This window comes from Bison bison, unplaced genomic scaffold (assembly GCF_000754665.1).
Source record: "Bison bison bison isolate TAMUID 2011002044 unplaced genomic scaffold, Bison_UMD1.0 scf7180017864040, whole genome shotgun sequence".
Taxonomy (NCBI): domain Eukaryota; kingdom Metazoa; phylum Chordata; class Mammalia; order Artiodactyla; family Bovidae; genus Bison; species Bison bison.
The window spans coordinates 2,693,328-2,719,375 of NW_011494612.1; the positions used below are offsets into that span (position 1 = coordinate 2,693,328).

General features: G+C 37.4%; 1 protein-coding gene across 1 annotated transcript in view; it reads left to right on the forward strand.

Moving 5' to 3' along the window:
* The window catches only part of LOC104985214 (EGF-like and EMI domain-containing protein 1), a 662,362-nt gene that overhangs the window by 516,140 nt on the left and 120,174 nt on the right, over positions 1–26,048 (forward strand). The window contains exon 6 of the mRNA XM_010835278.1: positions 7,717–7,839. Coding sequence (XP_010833580.1) covers positions 7,717–7,839 — 123 coding nt within the window. The remainder of the gene's footprint in view (positions 1–7,716; positions 7,840–26,048) is intronic.

Sequence of the window (26,048 nt, forward strand, 5' to 3'; positions counted from 1 at the left end):
TTTCAACTCTGTGCGACCCCACAGACAGCAGCCCACCAGGCTCCCCCATCCCTGGGATTCTCCAGGCAAGAACACTGGAGTGGGTTGCCATTTCCTTCTCCAATGCATGAAAATGAAAAGTGAAAGTGAAGTCGTTCAGTTGTGTCTGAGCTTAGCGACTCCAGGGACTGCAGCCTACCAGGCTCCTCTGTCCATGGGATTCTCCAGGCAGAAGTATTAGAGCGGGGTGCCAATCAGGCCCTAGCCACATCTTTAGCATAATCTCTCTCTCTCTTGTTTTTTTTTTTGCATTAATCCTTATTCTCAACAGACCAAATCAGAAAAATCTCTCAGAGCAATTGTGAGGAAATCATGCAAGATGGCATCTTCAACCTTGTAGGCACTATCAGATCTAACACAGTTTTGCACAGGCAGTTTGATAAACTTTTAATATTCATAATAAAATTGAACCAAAATTGTGATAAATCCCCAAATTCATTAGAATCTTAACAGAGTATAATTGCTCCAGAAATGTTAAGAGGAAGAACTACATCACTTTTCCCAATCTTTGATGAAACATAGATGAAAACATTTCACTGATTGGAGGACAATGAATCTTTTTGGAAAGTGTGTGCTTGGTTTGGGCTGTATTTGGTGACTTCCTCCTGCAAACCCACTTTACAGTATGCATGAATCAGTTAGGATGACTTATTTTACAAGCAATAGGATCATGTGATTTAAAATGCCTAAACAATAAAAGGGAGGGTATTGAATCACTTAACTGAGAAGGCCAGAGGTGGGAAGGTTTCAGGCATAATTCAATCAGGACTCCAACTCCTATATCGATCCTTCAGTTCTGTCCTGTTTGTTGGCTTTATCTTTAGTGTAGCCTCATTCATGGGAGCAAACTGGCTACTGTAAAATGGCTCATATACACACATTAAAATTTCCAGAGCAACAGGGTCTCTATGTTTCAGGTTCCGGACCTATATGTTGAGCTTCATGGTGACTGGATCATATCTGAAGGAATTCATTCATTCCTGAGACAGTCATATGCTAATGAAGACAGTACCTGGTCCAATCACTGTGACAGATGGAGGTAAATTTATGCCAAGAAAAATCCACCTCAGATTTGAGAGAGGAATGGTATTTATCAGTCCCATGTAATCTACATGTTTTCTTTAAAATCACAGGGATAAATTTCCCCAAAGGAAAACCTCATAGCTATTGAGTATTAGTGAAGAAGAAAAATGGATGAATCCTAAGCAGTCAAGCAGTGAATATTCACTATAGACACAGTTTAAGTTTGTTCATTAGCAAACAAAAATTATTCTGTGCCCTGGATTTTTTTAAAGAAACTTGTGAAGGGTCAAAAACAAACCAATAGTCAATTACAAGAGTGAAGAAAAGGCAAGTGGAACAGAGCCCATTACTAAGAAAATCCATTAATGAATATTAGTGAATACGAAGACTAAATGATGTGGAGGGCTCTCAAACCACACATTCATTCATTCACTTATCATTTATGGAGTATAAACTTTATGCCAGAATATGCTTAATATAACAGGATCCTTGACCTTAAGGAGTTCATTTGATCAGGAATTATAGAATTAAAATACAAGTGAAAACTCAGCAGTATTGCATATCAGAGCGAAAGTAGAATAGTAAAACAGAGTGAAAATAATGCCACATGTAAAATCTAGTGGAGTCTTCAACACATCCTTTAATATTCCCTCCACACCTAACACTTCTATAATGCAATCTTTAATATAAAGCAACACAGGAACACTTATTTCCAATCAAAAGATTCCTGAGAACAGTACATTAAAAAGCAAATGGAAGAATAATTTATCTTACTCTGGCTGCACACTCTAAAAAAAAAATATGAAATAATCCTGAATTGTTTAGGGAAAAAATGGATCATTGTTGTTTCAGGGGGCTTTTATGTGCAAAATACATTGGATAATGATGTGAATTATTTTAAGCTATTATATTCTGTGACCATCTGGGGAAATAATTTGGGGGATAAATACAGCAGAAGTATTAAGAGAAAGGACACTAAAAAGGAAAAATAGCAGACATAGTTGATTCTTTTTGACATTTTTTACAGTATAAAAATCATCATCCTTGGTCCATATCTCAGTGATAATGCTGAAAAAATTCTAATCATTTTATCATTATTCCCAGCAGTGTCCTGGAGCTCCAATTCTAAGGGCAGGGCTTTCTGTAAGCATCTAACATGAAGATATAACTGAGAGAAATTTTGAAGAAATGGTTTCTTCACATGAAGTATACTTGATAATAACATTTTAATGTAATATTGACATTTCTAGTTTTTAACTCTGTTGGGCAGAATCTTGATAGAAAAGAAAATCACTTGTGACAGCTTCAGCATGAGTGTCTAATATCTTGGCAATTTAGCCCAGTTTTATCCTATATCAGAGGTACTTCATCAGAAAGGAACTAAAATATCCCTCATGTTTTACAGAAGAAAGTCATTCCTCATAACAGATAATGCTAAAGTTGTCTTAAAGCTATTAACTATTACTGAGAGAATATTGTGGGAAATATTAGTGGTTTATTTTCGGATGATTTTAGCATATAATTTAATATATGTGTGTATGTATATAAGGCTTCCCTGGTGGCTCAGTGGTCAAGAATCTGTGTGCAATGCAGGAGATGCAAGAGACATGGGTTCAATCCCTGGGTCATGAAGATCCCCTGGAGGAGGAAATGGCAACCTACTCCATATTCTTGCCTGGAGAATCCCATGGACAGAGGAGCCTGGCAGGCTTCAGTTTATGGGGTCACAAAAAGTCAGACACGACTTAGCAACTAAACAACAACTATATATATATATATATATATATGTATGTATACATTTGTGTAGGCAAGGAGATCCAACCAATCCATTCTGAAGATCAGCCCTGGGATTTCTTTGGAAGGAATGATGCTAAAGCTGAAACTCCAGTACTTTGGCCACCTCATGCAAAGAGTTGACTCATTGGAAAAGTCTCTGATGCTGGGAGGGATTGGGGGCAAGAGGAGAAGGGGACGACAGAAGATGAGATGGCTGGATGGCATCACTGACTTGATGGACATGAGTCTGAGTGAACTCCGGGAGTTGGTGTTGGACAGGGAGGCCTGGCGTGCTGCGATTCATGGGGTCACAAAGAGTTGGACACAACTGAGCGACTGATCTGATCTGATCTGATATACACACTATATTGGTCAGAGTATTGATGTATCTATTTAAACTGAATTGGTATGCTTTAGTCAAGCAGCTGAGAAGTTGAGTCAAATCATGACATCTATGATCCATATGACATTTACAGTTGGACAGAGGACTGTCTGCAGGCTCATTACTCAGAGTATGGTCCCCAGACCAGCAGCTTTAGAATAGGCTTGGATCTATTAGAAATGCTAAAATCCAGCCCCTTGGCTCTTTGCATTCTAACAAGGCAACTAAAGCAGAAACTACATCAAGGGATCTCAACTCCGGCTCCACATAAGAATCACTAAAGGTGCTTTTTTTTTTTTTTAAATGATAAGTAACTTTTATTAAACATTTGCTGTAGTCTATTTTTTATAATCTTTTATACTGGTTTAGTTGATATACAATATTACGTAAGTTACAGATATTTAATATTCACAATTTTCAAAGATAATACTCCATTTATAGTTATTATGAAATATAGGTTATATTCCCTGTGTTGTACAATATATCCTTATAGCTGATTTTATCCAAAATGTTTCACTCTCCAGTCTTACCCTGGACCAGTTAAATTAGATTTTTTAAAGGCAAGACCAAGGCATGGATAATTCTAAATACTCACCAAATTATTCTAATGCCCTGCCAGATTTGCAAACTGTAGGTCACACAATGCCCAAGCAATCTGTAAATTCAGTGTATTCTGAAAGGACACAAAGGAAGAAAGTCAAACCAATTACTCTGCATTTGGTACCGCTTTATAAATGATTGATTTTTTTTAACTTTTAATAAGTTTGCTTAGCTACTGTGTGAACACAGCCTATTATGTCTCCACCTGCCCACAAATTTGTATTGCAAATCAAGAAAAGGAACATGTTGCTATCTCAATTCATTAAAAGAAGATTTTAGATTTGTTTTTCAATGTTACTTTCTTTTGCCAACCTTCTTCTCCAACCTGACAAGTCTGAACACTAAATCTCAGACACTGCATGTTTAAACAGCTGCACCTCTGGATTGTGTATGCATGCTCAATCTCTCAGTCATGTCCCACTCTTTGTAATTCCATGGACTGTAGGCTGGGAGGCTCCTCTGTCCATGGACATCTTCAGGTATTACTCGTCCTTTTCTCCATGAACTCAAGTCTCAGTTTATATCTCAACCATCCCCTAATCACTGCCACTCAAATGTGTTTTCCCTTCCCTGAATTCCCACGTTGCTCAGGACGTCTATCATGTGCTCTCATTTTATGGATTTTTAAAAATATTTTATTTATCTGTGCCAGTTCTTAGTTGTGGCACAAGGGATCTTCAATCTTCATTGGAGCATGTGGGATCTGTAGTTGGGGCATGTGAACTCTTATTTGTGGCATGTGGGATCCAGTTCTCTGGCTCCTGCATTGAGAACACAGAGTTTTAGCCACTGGATCATCAGGGAAGTCCTTCACTTTATGATTTTGCCTTGTTGGTTCAAGTTAGTGGAATACAATCGACTGATTCCTACATACAGCCTCAAGTATGAGAAATCTATTCCAAAATCATATATATGAATAAGAAAGAAAAACATAAACCATAGTGTCAGGGGAGTGTAATCTCTTTGGTTCTGTCTCATCACAACAAAAATTTGAAGTGACGGATGTTAAAGCCCTCGGTGCGTCAAAGCCCTCAGACAGTCTGTGTTATAGTTCTCGGACAGATCAGATTTATTTAGAAAATAAAGAAAAATACATCATTGAGGCGTGAGGACATGTAGACCCAAAAGATGCGATGAGGAGAGAGAGAGAGAGAGAATGAGCACGCGCGTGGGGGAGAGAGAGACCCCTGGCCCTTTGGCTCCTCTTTTTATATGTCTTTTCCTCCCCCGGGCCTGCCCTATGTAAATTGGGCTAGCCAGGAATGCTGTTTGTTCTACCTCAGGTCCTCACTCCAGTCCTTGGACCTTCCTTTCTTCTATTTTCGAGGGCTTTTCCCTTCCTTGTCTTTTAGCCACCGCCATTCTGGACTCCTTTTTCCTATTCAAACTTTTGGTAGTCATTGTTCTTCCATCTTACAGATGAAAAACCTGAGTCTCAAAGAGCCAAGGTTGATAGGCTAATAAGCTTTGACACTAAGATATTTTTCCCAAGGCTCTCTGACCCAATGTCCAGAGGAAGTTTGATTTGCTTTTCTTTGAGTGTTATGTATATTTTAATATATTATGGCACTTTAATTATAGTTCTGGGGGCAGGTTCAGAATATGAACACACTAAAACATAGTAAAAGAGGACTCATCCTTAGAATCCATGTCCACTCTAATCTTTGGAGTGAGCCCAGTGATTCTTTTTTTTATTGTACACTTACTTGGTTTCTTTTGTCAGAAAATTATTGAAGCTTGAGCAGGAAGGGAGGTGGTCTTATTATGCTTCTTTCTTTAAAATTCCTTTTTAATATACATGTAATACCTTAAAACCTTTCTTGTGAAAAAAAAAAAAAAGAACATTATAGATGTGGATAAACTTTCTTGTCCAAGACACTTATCTTGTACCCCACCCAATCTACATGCCTTCCTTCCCTCAGCAGTCATCATTTTATCTGTGCACACTTTTTAAGACATTTTAATTTGTAATACTTATGTATGTGGAGAAGGAAATAGCAACTGGCTTCAGTTTTCTTGCCTGGAGAATCCCATGGACAGAGGAGCCTGGCAGGCTACAACCCATGAAGTCTCAAACAGCTGGATACTGAGCACACACACATACACACACACACACACACACACATACACATGCATCTATATGTAAATAAATCTATCAATCTATCTATATATGATATATTATGAAAAATTTTGATGATTGCAAGTGCTGAAGTGTTGATCATTATATTGGAAAAACATATGACTCTTGAGAATTAAGTTTTATTTGTATGTTTAAAATCAAAGACCTGGGAAGGAGATCTAATTCAGCATCTGACAGAACTAAGATTCAAAATTATATCTCAACCTTGTGGAATAATACCCTAAAGCTAGAAAGAATAAAAATTTAGCCAGCATAAATATTAAAGCCCTGCACAAAGTATGAGTAACAAATGGAGAATTCTGATTTGATGTTGGTTTATATGGAAAAACTTAGTGTTTTGCTGATCACAGACTCAAAATTTAATAAAAATTCTAATACTATGAAAAGTCCATAGTTCTTATCTCTAAAATAAGATTCCTTTAAAAAATATCAGAAATCAATCCAGAATATCTAATTTTAGAAGGAAAATACAGTAAACTAGTAATTTTTAAATGTGGGACTCCTTTTGTGATTTGTATTTTTCTTCTTTTTCATAAAAAAATGCCAAGTAGAAGGAAATTCTTTTTCTTCCCTCAGTACAAATGCCCTAATTTTTACCACAGTACAAAATATCCATTAGGATTTCAAGGTCCTATGATAAGATACTGCAATAGTATTCCTTCCCAATATTGATGTCTTGAATAAAGGTCTTGCCCTGTGGAATTAAGTCTCACTCAATGTAAAGCTAATTATCTATTATGATTACATATTTTAGTGAAGAGTATTCATACTCCACATTCTGTGCTGGAATGAAACTGGAGGCAGGGGACTCAGGGACATTATCTGCATGAGACACGAGCATTCTCAGTCTTGACTGCTGCCTGATTTTTACTTTGACACGTCACAAAATAGATTCTCCAAACAAGAAGATGTAGAACATCTTATTTCACTGATTATCTGAAAAACTTGACCTATGTTTGTGGTGGTCTTCTTGTGATTTTAGATATGTAAGTACTGACTGTATAGGATACAAGAAAATATAGGTTCTGAGAGAGAAATCGATGTTCCTTTCCAAAGGAAGACAAACACTCTCTTCATTTATCATGAATTTGACTGATCCAAATACATCGGTGACCATGAGTCTTGACCTTTTTCTATTTATTCTAAATTAATATCACTTCATGCATAAGCATACTAAGTATATCAGAAAATGAAACTTTGAGGGATAAGGAAGAAGCTGAGTCAATGGAGCAAATGTATTGATGTGTTTTTAAGAACTCCAAACCATGGTTTTATTTGAATTTATCTCACTCTGCCCTAATGTCCACCGTAGCACATAAGGAGAGTCAAGGTCTTAACTTTATTACTGACTTTTTTCAGCAGCATCAGACCAATAATATGTGTTTATCTACTCGCCTGTGTTGCTCCAGATAGAGTAAGTAGCTCATTGTAATTCTCCCCTCCAGGTTTCCTTCCCTAAGGACATATCTATATCTCGGATCTGTCTAATTAATCAGGATGTGAAGAATAGAAAATTGTGAAACAGTCCCTATGCTCATCGTGGCTAGGCTTTAAAAAGCTCAATAAAGTTTCTGTCTACATTTTCTTGTTTATACTGTGGAGTAAAATGTATCAAACAGGCAAAGATTTGTGGCAACAGAGATGGTGCCTTTGCGCAATAAAACACATACTGTGTATCAAACAAATATTGTACCACTTCTATGAAGCTGACATTGGAATGACATTGTAATCCTGGCCATCTGTCTTCCTCCTCTAGATGTCGATGAATGTGCGGTGGTGAATGGAGGCTGCCAGCAGCGCTGTATTAACACTCTGGGCACCTTCCACTGTGAATGTGATACGGGATACAGACTCCATGCTGATGAACGCACCTGCATAAGTGAGTAAATATTAGAACCAGCTTGAAGTCGTTTTCAATGAAAATCGACCTGCTCTTGTAGGGGCAGAAAGAAAAGGTTTTTCTATTGTAAAAATACCTATAGAAGCTGACAGTGTTCGAGTACAATTCTCTCTCGTGGAATAAAAAGAAAAGATATCTTGCTATTAAAAGACTAAAAAGATGGGGAAGGAAATAGAGAAATTAACATTCACAAGCAAACTCAGATTTCCAAATGTGTGGCTGTTTCCATAGGGCATCTTTTCTGCCACATGTAGTAAAGTATAAATTTGTTAGTTGTTGTTTGTATACCAGTTCAGCACAGACTCTCCATGAAGAGAGGAGGCTATAACAGTCACTTACTCATTTCAAACCAGAATCAGAATTGGACTTGTGATTATAATAGCAAAAATTATAACAGATTATACACCAAGGAGCTTATGGTTGCTCAAGAATAGTTAAAGCTACACACATTAAATGTGAGGTTACTATATACTTATTGTGTATCAGGATGTTCTTAGATATCAGTTTGGGGTGGTAGAATTACTATTTTAAGTCTTGGTATGTTTCTGAATTTTATAAATTTGCTAAAATGACTTTGTACACAGGAAAAAGTATAGAATCCTGTATGATTTATAAATGTTTTTTAATTGAAATGTTTTTTCATTGAATGATGAGCAAGCACATTTTGATTTCATCCCCAAGTCCCTTTAAAAAATATCTATTACATTGAAAGAGTAGCATGTTATACAACAACATTTAATTGCTGGTTTAATTGGTACAGGGCTTCTTAGCTTGCCCATTTACTCAAAATTATTAGCATTTTATGGATATTCTATAATTATGATGTTTCAAAGAGAAAACAGCCAGTTTTGCTTAACTTCATTGTTTATACTCTCTCTTTTTTGTAACATATCTTATAGGAAATGAGAGAAAGCCAGAGGAAACAGGTAAAGATATCCTAGTCATAGATCTGATTTTGATATGAGAGAATAGAGGTTTGGGGAGCAAAAAAAGGCTTTTCCAAATTTGAGTGAACATGCAGATAGAAGCCATATCGTAGTAGTCAGGGAACTCAGTATCGTGATAACTGTATCTACAGCAAGCACCCTAGTGGGACAGCAGCTCATGTATATTTATTTAGTCCCTGAACTACTCCCTTGTTTTTTGCAACTTGACTGCTTGTTGCAATAGGAATCCCTTTCCCATCTCCATCTCCAGCCCCAACCTGTAAGGACGTCAGCTATTGCATCCTTAAACTGCCACCCTAACTTCTCTCAGGCACAAAATGTTTCAGAACAGGATTACCAATACATGCAGATGTGGCATTTATTGCTAAAGGTTGACTTGGTGAATGTTTGTGTCTTATATAAAAATACTTTGCAAAGTAATGCATTATATAAATCTATGATATCTGATTTTTGCAGTAAAGCAAAATGAATACTCTAGTACCCAACTAAAGTACTTTTTCAGGTGTAATTAATTTTCTAAACTCTAGCAGTTATTATCTGCTGCTGCTGCTATGTCACTTCAGTCATGTCTGACTCTGTGTGACCCCATAGACGGCAGCCCACCAGGCTCCCCTGTCCCTAGGATTCTCCAGGCAAGAACACTGGAGTGGGTAGTTATTACCTTTTTCTTAGTAAAATTATTAATCTCTTTCCTTGTTCCTCGCCATCATTGCTCTAGAAGTTTTCAATTTTTGTTTCAGTGAAATCAGGTCAAAAGTAGACTTGGATAAGAATATTATGGTTTATCTTTTCTGTTTCTATTCCTTAAAAGCAAATTTCTATTGTACAAATACATGGATACTATGGCAAGAGGGTAGTCCTCATCTCTGGAGGAAGGCATGGCAACCCACTCCAGTATTCTTGCCTGGAGAATCCCACGGACAGAGGAGCTGGTAGGCTTCAGTCCCTGGGGTCGCACAGAGTTGGACGTGACTGAAGTAACAGAGCGCTAGCAATAGGGTATTTGTAGCTCCACAGACTGATCCTCTTTTATGCAGAATTTCAACGCAGTGTACAACTTAAAAACTAAGATAACAACAAGTATGGATTTCATGATTGCATAATTTTAAAGCTTTTCACCCATTGGATATCATTCTACAGAAGGACTGGATTGAGAGCCCAGGAAGTGACCTTTATGGAAATTTTCATGTCTTTCTCCTATGAGTATATTGAAATTTTGGTTTCAAAGAATGGTCCTAAAAATCTCAGTTGACACAACTACAGCAGTCTTGCTAAAATGAACTCAAGAAGAATTTAAGCACTTTGTAGTTAAATACTCATAATGTGAGCTTGAGGATAAGAACTGTTTGTCTGCTTAATTGTTTTGAAAGAAAGAATGTTATATAGAGAACTGAGTCTTACTTTGGTTTCTATTTTAAGTAAATTTGTAGGAAGCGTCAAATATTTTAAAACAAAAAAATCAAATTAGCTCACATCCCCTTTGGAATTTTTTTACCTGGCAGGAAACTGAGAATGATAGCTGATGCTTACCAGGATATTGTAGTAGACAGAAATTAATCATGACCTGTGGGAGAGTCACAGAGGAGAAGGTGAAATTATAGAATTTTATGATTCCACTACTTAGAGTACTTGAAATTAGGTGTCTTCGTTTCTTCCCTCCTCCCTACCTTCTTTCTCTTCCTTTGCCCCGTTCTGCCCATCAGTCAGAGGCTTAGGTTAGTGTGAATTTTTGAGCCTCTGGTGTTTTTTGCACTTTCTCTTAATTACAGCTACAGCAAACTTCTTGTACTCCAAACCCGTACAGAATTTAAGATGACTTCATTTCAGGAAAACATGCTGTCTCTAAGGACTGTGCACTTGTGGTGACATATGGCCAGCAGTTACTGGTCAGCCTCTGCCAGATCAAGTTATACAAAGTGGTGTTAAGAGAGGGGGTCCATAATATCCAGCTACAGTGTACAGGCCGCTTGGCTCCCCATGTAGTACTGCCTGCACTGCTGATAAAATATGATCCCAGTAAAACTGGAATCTTGGCCTCAGTGACCCTCAGTTTGAGTACCTGAATTTGTTTGCAAATTTTTGGAGTGCATGTCATTTTTCTGGTGGTAAGGGCTTATTATTTTCATCAGATTTTTAAAGACATCTATAATGCTTCAGAATATCTCCCATATACTTTTGCCTTAAGATGGTGCTTCTTTAAAAGGTGTATATGTAGGAGGATTCCATGATACTGTTACATAATGATACAGTCACACAGCTCTGTCAATGTGAGGCAAAGCTTGTCAATGACCGCTTCTCCTTATAACTTCCTTTATAATGGAATTCTGGGCCAGAAGTCTAGGTCCGTGACCTTGGGCAGCACAGTTACACCTGGTTGATGAAGAGTCCAGACCCAGCATGGGAAAGCAGTCAAAATAAAATTTTGGCTTTGCTATCAGTATTTGTGTTCAGATTTGCTTTGCTATCAGTATTCTCCATTAACACAGATATTACCAAATAATTTATATACTTTTAAATTTCCCTTTACTTGGAAACCAACAGCTTAAAAAATAGAAACTAGATTTAGCAACGACCTGAAAAACAGAAATATTCATATTAGTCCACCATTGACTCTCATCTATGGACCAGAAACAGTGGCCCAGTGGACTCCCAGTTGTCGCGTGTCCTTTAGCAAGTCCCTTAATCTCTCTTCACCCTGTATTCCTTATGTGGGAAGTGTAGAAATTGGACAAAATTACTGCATCTCCAAAGTATTTTAATATTATGGGGTTCCCCAAATTACTAACTTGTTACAAATCATCTGTTAACCTGTATTTGTTAAAATCCACTGGATTCTGTAGAATAATTATTTTATAGAGCTTGTATTTTATTTGAAAAGTATTTAAAGAACTTAGACTTTAGACAGTCCCACATACAAACAGTGTGTGAGAATTTTATATCCAGTTTAATAAAAATATAAAATGAGAATTTTATATCCAGTTTAACTTAAATGTTCTTAAAAAAAAAACAATAATTATATTCTGGTCCTTTTTGGGAAACTCTGTTTTATATATCATAGAATCTTATTTTGGAGGAATTCAAGGACTAATCCAGCCTAGTCTACCTGAGAGATGAAAGATCAGAGATCCAAAGAAATCAAGTAAATTTTACTCTGAAAATAAAGGAAATTAATTTTCAGAAAAATCTGGCTCACTTCACTTTTTATCAAATGCTTTAACATAATTTCTGATAAATACTTTTAAAGACTAAGAAAAACCATAAAAGTACTATGAAATGAAATTCTTACATTCTATTTTAGTGGAGCTCAGGGTTAAAATAATGTATTTTCATGACAGCTATTGATGAAAGAAATCCACCTTGTATTATCACCCTGGAAGTACAAATTGGTCACTTCTCTCTTATATTTCTATCATATGCTGCAATAAACCTAACTACATTCAGTTCTGCAAGTAAGTTATGCCCTTTTCTGCTTCCACACCTTACCTTATTCAACCTAGACTCTAACCCCCAAGTCTCCACCTGTCAGAACTCTACTTACCAAGTTCCATGTTCAATGTCAATTGGCCTGTTAAGCCTTCTCAGGTGACCCCAGCCAAAAGCATTCCTTCTTTTTCTTCTAATACCATATAATTTAATGTTGCCTGAATGACACATTATACCATATAGTTTTATATGTGTGCAGTTTGGATTCAGACCAAATGAAAGACACTAATGACCTTCTAATTATCAGCTTTCACAGGAGTCTTTTCCATGCCTTTTTCAATGGCCTCTGACACTGTTAACCACTCATTTTTCTAAATCTTCCTCTTGACTTCTTGACAGCACAATTTTCACCTTTGACTGCTGCTTCTCTCTACTTACATTATTGTTACCTCGTTCTGACTTTTGATTATCTTCTTTCATCACTATGGACTGAACTATGTCCCTCAAATGCATGTTGTAAAGCCCCAAGTTTCAGCATGATGGTGTTTGGAGGTAGAGTCTTTGGGAAATAATTAGGTTTAGATGAGCTCATGCATGTGGAAGCTCTCATGATATTGGTGCTTTAATAAGAAGAGATACCAGAGAGATTGGGCTCCCCACCGTACCAGGATCTGGCTGAATGGCAGCCATCTGAAGCCAGGAAGAGAGCACTTACCAGAAACCAAACCATACTAGAACCTTGACCTTGAACTTTCCAGCTTCCAAAACTGTGAGAAAATTAATTAAGCCACCCAGGCTGGAGTATTTTGTTACAGAAGCCCAAGCAGACTAATGTACTTCTCTTTTCTCCTTTATTCCCCCTTCTCTAGTCTATCTCCATTTAATTCTACCTTTAGACAAAAGTCTAAATGTTAGCTATTATCATGCTGCTGCTGCTGCTAAGTCGCTTCAGTCGTGTCCAACTCTGTGTGACCCCATAGACACACACCCAGAGAGCCCACCAGGCTCCTCTGTCCCTGGGATTCTCCAGGCAAGAATACTGGAGTGGGTTGCCATTTCCTTCTCCAATGCATGCATGGTAAGTTGCTTCAATCATGTCCAACTCTGTGCGACCCCATAGTTGGCAGCCCACCAGACTCCTCTGTCCACAGGTTCTGTAAGCAAAAACACTGGACTGGGTTGCCATTTCCGTCTCCAGGCTATTATCATAACAAAATGTTAAAAAATATAAGGACTTTACTCAGATGGATTTGCTTGTTGGGGAAAAAATTCAAACTTGCAATATTTCTAGCTTTTGGACCCTGGACAAAAAAAATACATTCTATTTGATAGCTTTGCAGATTTTCTCATTGTTGACAGGCAGACTTTAGTAGATATGACTAAAAATAAGTAAGGATAATGTAGACTAAACTTTTATTGCCAGTGGATATTTTTTAGGAGCCAGAGGCTAGACACCAAAATAATTTAATTACCCGAAATTTCTGTATTTAGCTGTGTAATTTGCATTTAAAGTAACTTGTAAGATTTTGTCTATACTTTGTTGTACCTCACAAAGTCTTTGTCTTTCTATTTTTTGTAACAACCTTGTTAAAAATGCTCAGCTCAAATCTCCATTCATAATCATGTCCTTCTTCTGCTATATTTGTTGAAATTAGCCTTCTCACAGGGGTGAAATAATTAAATGATTGAAAGTTTTAATGCTTGCATAGTTCTCTTACCTCTCTTTCATGCCTTCAGCACATGGGTTTATTAACATGTGTACTCACACATAAGCAAATGGAATCACTGGTGTCTGCACAGAGAAACCTCAGATAAACAACATTTTAATTATTTTAGTCTTCAATACAAAAATTCTTTATTTCTACTTGCTGGAAATGGTCAGGAACTGTTTTTCTTCAATGGTTCCTTTTTGTTCTCACAAAATGAGTTGGGGGAAAGGAAGAACCAAGGTTACCTGGAGGCTGTAAACCAAAGGTATTTCTGTATGTTGAAATGTGAAACAGTAGAATCAGAGGTCATATTTTAATTCTAAATAAACAGAAGTTAGGTGTCATGAAGAGGGTAGATGTACAGCCTGGAAGCTTGATTAAACAGATATTCTTAGTAAAATTTTGAGCTTGAATAAATTTTCTTTCATCGGATTTTTATGTTTCACATTTTAAGATAATACTAACCTTAGTGTTCTTGCCTAGAGAATCCCGTGGACAGAGGGGCCCGGTGGGCTGCAGTCTATGGGGTCTCAGAGTCGGGCAAGACTGAAGCGACTTAGCATAAGCAGCAGCAACCTTAGAAAAGGATTGAGAACACAATTAGATGTGGTGGTCTTCACATAATAGATTCTTTTGTTTTTGGTCTCAGTGTTCTGATCCATGATGTCTAGGTTTTATTTGATAAAAGGAGTGGAAGATTCTTTCTAGGGAATGCAAAGAGATTGCTCTCAAATTGGAGATAAAAGAAGTTAAAGACTTTCATTGTAACTACCTTTTTATTAATTGCATTATTTATGAAGACAAATTAGAAACAGAATTCATTTCATATGACAGCTGATGTCTTGAATAGGGCTATGTCAGGTTAAAAAAATTGTTTAGTTTGTCAGGTGGATGGCATCTCTCAGTCATTATCAAATTCATCGCCCTCGCAATATTAATCACTTTTGTGTGCTAGGTGATAAATTTAATTCTCCAAAGTTGAATTTAGGGAACACATCTCTTCTTCCCTCCTTGTCCCCATCTGTGGCCTTGAAAAAATATCATGAACTTTCCAAGGTTTTATCCATTTTGTTGATGATTAACCCAATTCAAAACCTTTTCCCAAATTCAATGGATTTTAGGAATGCATTTAGAAATCTTTCCTTTTCTACAGTTTTTCTATAGTCTTCAGACTTAGGAAGACATGTGTGACTTTGGACTTTCATTTAACTGTTCAGTTATTCCATTTCTCCACATGTAGGGATTGGTGAGGAAAAATTACAGCACAGGTAAAATCCTTAGTGCAGGGCCTGACACAGAGCAAATAATCAGTAAAAATTCGATCATGATATTAGTTCTATACTTGCAGTTGGCTGTGTGAAAGTCATTCAGTCATGTCTGACTTTTTACAATCCCATGGACTATACAATCCATGGAGCTATCCAGGCCAGATACTGGAATGGGTAGTTGTTCCCTTCTTCAGGGCATCTTTCCAACCCAGGGATCAAACCCAGGTCTCCCACATTGCAGGTAGATTCTTTACCAGGTAAGCCACCAGAATAAATAAAATTATGAAGAGTCAGACACTCTAATTATTAGTATAAGCTTACTTTGCTGATCAAATGGCTTCCTTTGGGCATCTTGGTTGCTAGCTTTTTAGCAAACATACGTTGATTATTATTATTATTTTTTTACTGGAATATGATTGCTTTACAGTGTTGTGTTAGTGTCTGCTATACAGTGAAGTAAGTCAACCATGTGCATACATATATCCTCTACTTCTTGGACCACACTTCCACCCCACCCCCATTCTTTCAACAACTCCCTGTTTCACTTTTCTTTCTTTTTTGCATTTTGGAGTTTTAAAGCAATATTAAAACTATATTTTCATTGTATGTTAAAATATTCTCATTTATCACTGGGTTGAAGATTTATATCTCCCTGTTTCCCAAAGCACTGGAGGCAGCAAGCTTTAGGCAGCTTATGCATTTTCACAGGGTCCAAAGAGCAAAATGACATGAAACAGAAAATAGGACTGCCTCCATCTAAAAGAAGCGAAAGGATTAGGTGCTTGCAAATACCAGATATGAATGTAACATTTAAATCCAAATCTAGTAACCTGGTATAGCGTTCTAGTGACTGACAAGAGCCACATGGTTTAAACCAGGTTTGCATTTTCTTACAACAATAATCTTAGAGGCGTTTTGTAGAAAATTCAGTGATTTCAAAATCTCTTAAGGTATGCATTCCTTTCATTATGCAGAGAAAACAGAAAATTTCAGCTAAGAGCCCACCCAGCTTTTACTCCCATCTAGAACTTTTGATATTATTAGTAACTCTCAATACTGTCTGCTTTACTCTTCACTGAGAAGGAAAGCACTCTGATGTTATTTCAAGCTAATCCCATCCTGCCCCACCTGAGAACCTTGCTCAAAATTTTGAAGGTGGATGGAAGGAAAAGACTATTGTTGTTCAGTCACTAAGTTGTGTCCAACTCTTTGCGACCCCATGAACAGCAGCATGTCAGGCTTCCCTCTCCTTCACTGTCTCCTGGAGTTTGCTCAAACTTGTCTATTGAGTCAATGATGCCATCCAATCATCTCATCCTCTGTTGCCTCTTTCTCTTCTTATCCTCAGTCTTTCCCATCATCAATGTCTTTTCCAGTGAGTCAGCTCTTCACATCAGGTGGCTAAAATATTGGAGCTTCAATTTCACTATCAGTCCTTCCAATGAATATTCAGGGTTGATTTCCTTTAGGATTCACTGGTTTGATCTTGCTGTCTAAGGGTCAAAGAGTCTTCTCCAGCACCACATTTCGAGAGTATCAGTTCTTGGGCACTCAGCCTTCTTTATATGAAAGAGCTTATGGAGTCATCACAGAAATGGAAGGGAGCTGGGAGAGTTGTGTCTTGTAATCCACAGAGGAAAGAATGTCAGAAAGAAAGGAGAGGTTGTTACATTCAAGGTTTAAGTAAAACATCTGAAAAGTGGTCCTTGAAATGCTCAATGGATAATGTATGGATAACCCTGGCAAAATTAGCTTTAGAGAGGAGTTTTAAAATAGAAAGATGTTGATTATAGAAGAGAAAGAAGGGCATATTAGGAGCAAGGTTTTCTATCTTAAAACAAATCTCCTCCCTAAAACTACTTTTGCCAGACTCGTTCATACATTGTCTGCTGATAATTTCAAGGAATACTTTTCAAGCATTCTTGAACATCCTGAAAGTAGTGACTGCTCCTTCCTTTCTTCCTGACTTTCTCTCCTCCTTGTATTGTAGGAAACAGCTTTCTCTTGGTTCTCTTCCAACTCTGTGATGACTCCCTAATCTTTCTCATACAGTCTTTCCCCTCTGTCGAACTCTAAAATTTTTCTAGATCTTCAGAGTTCTGGTTTTGGCCATTTCCTTACTCCCTCCTCTGTGATCATATCCACTGGCAAAACTTTACCCACTCTAATTAGCTACATATGGATGAGGTCCACATCAATATTACTAAATCAGGTCACTCTCCTTGTTCTCTGAACTCAGAGATCCAGCTACTGCCTGAAGCCCTTATTGAGGACCTGAGGCTCTCATTGAGGGAGTCTCCAGCATTAGAAACTTAGTGGACCTAAAATTAAATATATCTTCTTTCCTACGCTCCACCTCCCAAATTTCTTCTTCTCTGAGTAGTAAGGACAGCTCAGGTCACCGTTTTACCAGGGCAGTCTAGTGTATCTGAAGTTACTCATGACTCCTCCTCTCTCTTCCTCCTCCCATCAAGCTCTCCAGTAAAACCAATGGGCAGTTTCTCCTCAACATCCCCCAAAGAGCTGGCTTCACTGTGACCACTTTCATTCATGTCCTCATTATTTCTTACAGAAAGGTTTACTTTAATTGCTTCTTTCCTGATATCATTCTTCATAACTGACCCCTTCAATCAATTATCTAAACTAATGCCAGAGATATCTTTTGAAACTATAACTTAAAAATTATTTTACCATCCTTAAAACCTTTGTTTCTCTATCGCTTTTAGAATTAACCCAAAATTTTTACTATGGTTTACAACATGCTTCAGGGTCTGACTCTTTGTTACTTCTGTCTTACTTGCCATATTGTGACTCTGCATTTCATACTCCAGGCTCAGACACACTGAAAATTTGTAGCATATAAAGTGTGCCAGAAGTTTCCACATTTCTACACCTTGGTCTTAGCGTTCCATCCGTCAGACACTCCCTGTTTCTACCCGTACTTGTTGCCAGGTTTCAGTGCAAGTCCATACTTTCCCCTTTCTCATTTATTTTGTCTCTAACTCCCCTCACCTGACTTCTGTCTTTCAAGACAAAGGTTAGAATCACCTTCTCTGAGGAGACTTTGCAGATCTCTTCTCATACTTAGAATCCACATTTGTCACCTGTCTTATAAGATTTATAGATGCTTTCAGTGGTGGGACACAATATAAAGACACTCAGATAGATGACAAGAAGAACCTTTGTTTTTTACAGCTCCAAATAAAAACTCCCTGGTGGCTCAGACGGTAAACGTCTGCCTGCAGTGCAGGAGTCCTGGGTTCGATCCCTGGGTTAGGATTATCCCCTGGAGCAGGAAATGGCAACTCACTCCAGTACTGTTGCCTGGAAAATTCCATGGACGGAGGTGCCTGATAGGCTACAGTCAGTGGGATTGCAAAGAGTCATACACGACTGAGCAACTTCACTCCATCATCATGTCCTGCATTGCCAGCAAATTCTTTACCATCTGAGCCACCAGGGAAGCCCTATATGTGGCAAATGGTGCAGGTGGTCAGGCTAAACTCACAGTCTTCCTGGGGTTTAGGTATTTTGAATAACTCCACTAGCCCCCAGGAAGACTGTGAGTCTAGAGACCTCCAGCAGTTGACTTTGTGTATATCTTAACTCTGGAATGTCTGATAAGGGAAGTAGTTGGGGTGGGGGCTTAGTCTGTGAAGGGGAAGAGGGTTTTGAGCCATGACTTCAAAACAGCATTTGTGAAATATTACATCATACACCTCATAGAGTCAAGGACAACTCTCTAATAGAGCCTCTCACAGTGGATTAGAAAGGCTTATTGTCTATCTCTCCCACTAGCATGTGACTGAAAGTGTTTACTTTTATTAAATGACTCTTTTTATTCAGTGTTTAAAATATGAAGATCCTTGTAATAAATTATACTTTGTTTAGAAGTATGAGCATTTTGCCTCTTATGACCCGTTTTTCTTTATTAGATAAGAAGAATTATACAGTACATGATTTTGGCTCCTAGAAAACCCAGCATTAACTTGAAGGGTTAATTGCCAAGACTTTTTAGCCTATATTCCTAATGTAGCTTTCTCTACTCCATTTCATAACATGGTTCTTTGTTTGCTGCAGTGGTTATTTTTTGTACCTTTCCCCTTCCTTTTAAACTATAGCTTTGGTGGTTCTATTATAGGTATATTTAGACCATACATAGCCACAAGTTATCTGTGGAAGTAAATGGAATATAAATGGAATAAAGCTAACTAAATCCAAGTCTAGATTTATCACCAAGCGTCTTGTAAAAGCATCATGGACAGAATTTTAAATCCCAGATTTAGCAAAGATATGAACCTGCCATTCAGTGGGATGGTCTACCTATTGGTTCTCTGAAATCCCAGGTCTTGCTGTCAATGTCAGAGCATGTGAGGACATCAGACTGGCCTTCATACAAGAGTGGGTAGAGTACCTAGGGCTTTGTAGACCTAGACCTTGATGCAGAGCAGCCAGTTCATAAAGACAGAATATATGTATGATTATACATGGGAGTCAAGGGCATAACTCTGGTAAGAATCCAGAGTGTCATTTCCAATCATTTCCTTTTCACAGGAGAAGGAATAAGACACAAAACCCAAGGGAATGGGCTGGGACACTATTTGGAAGTCAGGCTGTGTACGGAATCTTCAGGAGATACATACATATTCTGAGAATTTGAGTTCTGCAGGCAAGTGGAGGTGTTGTCTATAAGCATAGGCACAGAATAGGGTTCAAGTTTGAGCCAAAGAAGGAGATAGGCAGGAAAGAATCGAACTCTGACATAGAAGACTTTTCAGGGATCATCTCTTTAATAGTCATAAGACAAGAATATAACCATTGACCTAACAATCAAGATCCCATGACTCCTGCCCCTGCAGGCTTGCTGGTTGGGTGGATTAAGGCTACTGGGATGTGGAACATCCCCAGGGAAAGGCAAGTCTCCTCAAGCTTGGTCTTCTGGGTTGACATTCATCCAGAGGCGGAGCAAGCCTAGTCTTTCTTCAGGTATATTAATTCATTGAGACATCAAATTATAGAATCTAAGTCATTACAGTTTGGGAGTAATTTTGGTTGTGTCCATTAGTAATACTAACCACCATAATTTTTAAAATTTTATCTCTAAACCTCACAACAACCTTAAGAGGTAGATATTATTACTCTCATTTTAAAGATAATGAAAGCCAGTTTCACAGAGGTTAATACAGCCTTGGAATCGCAGGCTTTGGTTTACAGCCCTATAGAAGACTGCTCTGAAATCAATAAGCACCATGAGGAAGTAGGCTGCAGTGTACTTTATACTTTTTGAAGGGGAAAAGAAGTTGAGTACATCTGCCATGTAACCTTTGCTAAGCTTCTCTCTTCTGGGCTATGTGATATGGTAATTTAATCCTATTTCATCCCAAGTTTGGAAATTTAAGAAGATTCTCTGTGTTCCCTCTTGAAAATAAAAATTGGCTCCTTCTGTAGACTCCCACACTGGTTGGTCTGGGCTGTGGTGGGCTGGCCTCTGTCTGGGCAAGAACACAAGTCAAACTCTTAAGCGTTCACAACAGAATGTCAACCTTGCCTCCCCAGTGTCTGGTGTCCAAATCTTATAGGTCTCACTTCAATTGAAAACGTAGAGATGCTGCTCTACAGGCCCGTGTTAGAGGATTTTGACTGTGAATTGAATGGGAGCCAACATTCATCCAAATCTCCCTTAAGACATCTGATATACAGAGTGCATAGTGGGAAGATCATAAGCCTTGGCACCAAACAGCTCTAAGTTAGAATCCCAGCTTTGCACCTAACAAGCTGTGTGAATGTGGGGACTGTTTTTACATGATAACAATGACTAATATTCATAGAGTGTATGTTATCTATTGGGGCACAGTGTTATGTTTATATTCACTGTTTCATTTACGCTTCGTAAAACACTGTGGGGTGGATACTCCTGTTATTACTCTTTTAGCAACGTAAAGAATGAGGTTTGGAACGTTTAAGCAACTTGAGGAAGGACACTCAGCTTGTAAGGGGTAGATATGGGATATGCCTTTTAGACAGAGCTGATCAATTGAATCCAGTTCTGAAAACAAACATTTGTTCAAAGGAAGGTGTTTGGATGATCGGACTTATTGTTAAAGCATTTTAAGGAAAGAAAAGATACCAATTAAAATTTAAAGGGTTCATAATGGAGTGCTATGTGGAAAATGGGTTATAAATCAAGGAGAACAAGTCAAGCTTATTGCCTTATGGCTGGTGAACGATCCTGGCACTTTGGACTGTCACAGTTAAGAAACTCGGAAGCTACAGGAGTTTTACCTATGTATATTCAGCCGTATGAATTTTTTAAAGAAATATATCAAGACAAAAAAATTATTCTGATGACTCTCTTTTTTACAGACTTTTTAAAGTTTTTAATTTTCCACTTTTATTTTATATTGGAGTCTTTATTTTTGGGTTTCCTTGGTGGCTCATACAGTAAAGAACCTGCCTACAATGCAGGAGACCTGGGTTCAATCCCTGGGTCAGAAGATCCCCTGGAGGAGGAAATGGCAACCCACTCCAGTATTCTTGCCTGGGAAATCCCATGGACAGAGGACCCTGGTGGGCTACAGTCCATGGAGTTGTGAGAGTCAGACACAACTGAGCAACTAACACACACACACAGAGTTGATTTACAATGCTGTGTTAATTTCAGGTGTACAGCAAAGGGATTTAGTTATACATATACATATATCTATTCTTTTTCAGATTCTTTTCCCTAATAATATAGGTTAACACAGGGTATTAGCTATATGAATTTTATTTTACCAAAAAAGTCATATAAACAATATACAAATTTGTAGTTTAATTTTTCAGAGTTTTTTTAAAATAAGTTTTATCAAAATCATTTTAACCATTTGTATATTCATTCTAAGAACATAAGATTTGCATCAAATTATAAAGTTTTGCTGTATTATTTAATAACAAACCTAATGACTTGTAACAAAGTAAAAAGAAAGGCATTCCAAGGTTTGTTATCGTCTGACATTGTTTAAATTTTGATTTGAAGGTTTTGTATTGTATGGTTTCACATGTACTAGAAGCCTTTATTATGTTGATCCCTACCAAATGAAATTCACAGATTACGAACCAATAGCAATAAGAGTGACTGTTACTTGTTATAACAGGCAAAGAAACTTTGCCTGTTACTTTGCCATAATCTCAGTGCTCACATTCGTTTATTTGAGAAGTGAATATAGTATATGGCTCAAACTTGTAGTAATTGCAGTAGAATGGTTGGATTGATTTTTCTGCCACTAATATTTTTCTCTGTCGTATGTTGGAAAAATATTTACAATTTCAATTTTCTCCTGAATTCAAGGGAAAAGAATGCAAATTTTATTACTTTATCAAACTGACTAATTAGTCCTCTTTGTCTAGAGGGAATGCTCTGAATCCTACAACTCACATTTTTAAAATTTCTTAAGTTTGAAAACAGTTTAGTTTCAACCTGGCCTTATATCCAAAAGAAAATAATTTAACAATATTATGTATTTCTCATTATAACTTTTATGAGAGACCCGTGGTATAAGAACTACACTATTTCATCTCTTAGTATTTCCATGAGGCTAGTGATGATTTTACTAAGTGCCATATCACAAAAGTATCAGAACAATGAATTAAAACCAGAAAGAAAAAATTGTGTATTAGTCCTTGAAGCCGCACTCTGAATGTCAAAATAGACTGTCTTGGTTTTTCAAACAGTTGATTAAACTCACAGTACAAGGAATTTAAATTTGTATGGAATCATCGAAATAGAAAATATAAGATGTGGAAGAATAGGTTTCCTTCATTCCAATGACTGACATATTTGCTAACCCCTCTCCTTGTAGAAAGCATAAATTAATAAGTGCTGAATCTCAAATTCAGTAGGATACATCCTACCTTGGAAGCAAGAATTAGGAGAACAAGAATAATTGATCTTCCACGTGACCCATTAAAACAGGTCTCATTTAATGCGATACTGTTTAAAACTGTGTCTCTTTCAAGTAGGCTAACCTGAATGTAGGCCCCCTTTTTTGCACTTTACAGCAAAACTGAGCAATTCCCTCAACCATCCCGATCAAAGGACCTTGAACTGAGAGCACATGTTTAATGATGCCTGGACTAGCTATTGATTAAACACTGACAATGTTCAGAGGAATTGAGAATCAAAAAGCCTCCCCATGGCCAACTCTGCCATGCTCACTTCTTAATAGATGGCAAAGGAGGATTCTAAATGAGATCTGCTGCCCTGCACATCCTCAGAACTCCACAGGCAGTGGGATTAATTTCTGCTTTGCAGTCCTTTGGAACTACCATGTCTAAAATGTCCAAAATGAATACAGATATCCATCCTTCTTTATTTCCTTATTTCTCCTTTTTAGGAAAAATTTTTCTCTTATGAATTTAATGCATAGAGTGATACTGCTTTAAATGTGGAATGATGAAAGCTCACCATTAATTAAAACATAAAGAATTGGACAAATCTTGGGACTATAATTTAAGTTGGATAACTCCATAAATCAAGCAAGCAAACAAACAGAAAGGTTAAAAGAAAATAAAGAATAAGAGTAACTAAAAAGGAGAAAAATTATTTGAAGTCAGAACTAATAGTCACACTGTCATTGCTCTGTTAAATTGGTTAGTATCCAGAGGCTTAGATTATTTTTAGGATATTCTTTTGTCTGGGTAGGAGATTGTGACCCAGAACTGTGAAGTGAGGTTGTTTCTATACTTTAAAAAATGTGATTTTCAATGATGGAACCACCCAACTGTTTTACCTTCAACAAACATTGATGGAACCCCTAAAGGGTGTCAGGCACGTGGCTTGATGCATCCCTTTTAAAGTTATTTAATCCTCCCAACGAAGCTGTGAAATACACATTATAATCATTTTAAAGATGTGAAAACTGAAGCTTGGAGGAATTAAATAAATCTCCTATTATCAAGCAATCAGTAAATAGACAAGATTTAAGTCACACTGCTAGAAACAGTTAGAGCAAGGATTTAAATCCAGATATTTTGAATAATATTCTGTTAAGCTCAATACCATATAATACCATCTTTAGTTGAATAATATACATTTAATGAAAGATTTTGTGGGAACCTCAGATTTATTTTATTGCTTTATTTTTATTTTCTGATTTCCTAAGGATTACATACCTTGGGTAAAAAATTTCTGGAAGTGAAATAATATAAATAGGGAGAGAATAAAGGGAATCACAAACCCTCTCACTCGGAAACAGTTCTTGTTATTTGGACTTCTTTCATTTCAGTTTTTTCTCTTCTTTACTGAGACCATATCACCTTTTGCTGTCTACTCCTATAAGAGCACTCATAGTGCACACATATACACACATACACGTGTGCAACCTTAATGTATAATAAGCTAAAACTATTTGTAACTGACTTTAAGGCAAATACCTTTTGATATTTACATAAATATACATATCATGGAATGTTTTTCTTTGCCAAGTAATACTGACAGTGTATATTTGCATATATTATCTGGATATTTTTAATTATTACTGTTTTCTAGGCAAGATTTCAAGCAGGAAGATTAAAGTAAAAGAAGTTAAAAGAAAGCATATTTTTAAAAATTCTTGAAATCTCTTGCCAAAATGTTTTCAAAATTTTAATATGATTTCTTGATCCATTACCACTATGATAGTTCCTGTCTTATTCTTACTAGCATCACATTTTATTGTCCTTTTTAGTGTTCACTCTCTCACACGCTAGTAAAGTCATGCTCAAAATTCTCCAAGCCAGGCTTCAGCAGTACATGAACCATGAACTTCCTGATGTTCAAGCTGCTTTTAGAAAAGGCAGAGGAACCAGAGATCAAATTGCCAACATCTGCTGGATCATGGAAAAAGCAAGAGAGTTCCAGAAAAACATCTATTTCTGCTTTATTGACTATGCCAAAGCCTTTGACTCTGTGGATCACAATAAACTGTGGAAAATTCTGAAGGAGATGGGAATACCAGACCACCTGATCTGCCTCTTGAGAAATTTGTATGCAGGTCAGGAAGCAACAGTTAGAACTGGACGTGGAGCAACAGACTGGTTCCAAATAGGAAAAGGAGTACGTCAAGGCTGTATATTGTCACTCTGCTTATTTAAATTCTATGCAGAGTACATCATGAGAAACCCTGGGCTGGAAGAAACACAAGCTGGAATCAAGATTGCCGGGAGAAATATCAATCACCTCAGATATGCAGATGACACCACCCTTATGGCAGAAAGTGAAGAGGAACTCAAAAGCCTCTTGATGAAAGTGAAAGTGGAGAGTGAAAAAGCTGGCTTAAAGCTCAACATTCAGAAAACGAAGATCATGGCATCCGGTCCCATCACTTCATGGGAAATAGATGGGGAAACAGTGGAAACAGTGTCAGACTTTATTTTGGGGGGCTCCAAAATCACTGCAGATGGTGACTGCAGCCATGAAATTAAAAGACGCTTACTCCTTGGAAGGAAAGTTATGACCAACCTAGATAGCATATTCAAAAGCAGAGACATTACTTTGCCAACAAAGATTCGTCTAGTCAAGGCTATGGTTTTTCCTGTGGTTATGTATGGATGTGAGAGTTGGACTGTGAAGAAGGCTGAGCGGCCAAAGAATTGATGCTTTTGAACTGTGGTGTTGGAGAAGACTCTTGAGAGTCCCTTGGACTGCAAGGAGATCCAACCAGTCCATTCTGAAGGCGATCAGCCCTGGGATTTCTTTGGAAGGAATGATGCTAAAGCTGAAACTCCAGTCCTTTGGCCACCTCATGCAAAGAGTTGACTCCTTGGAAAAGACTCTGATGCTGGGAGGGATTAGGGGCAGGAGGAGAAGGGGACGACAGAGGATG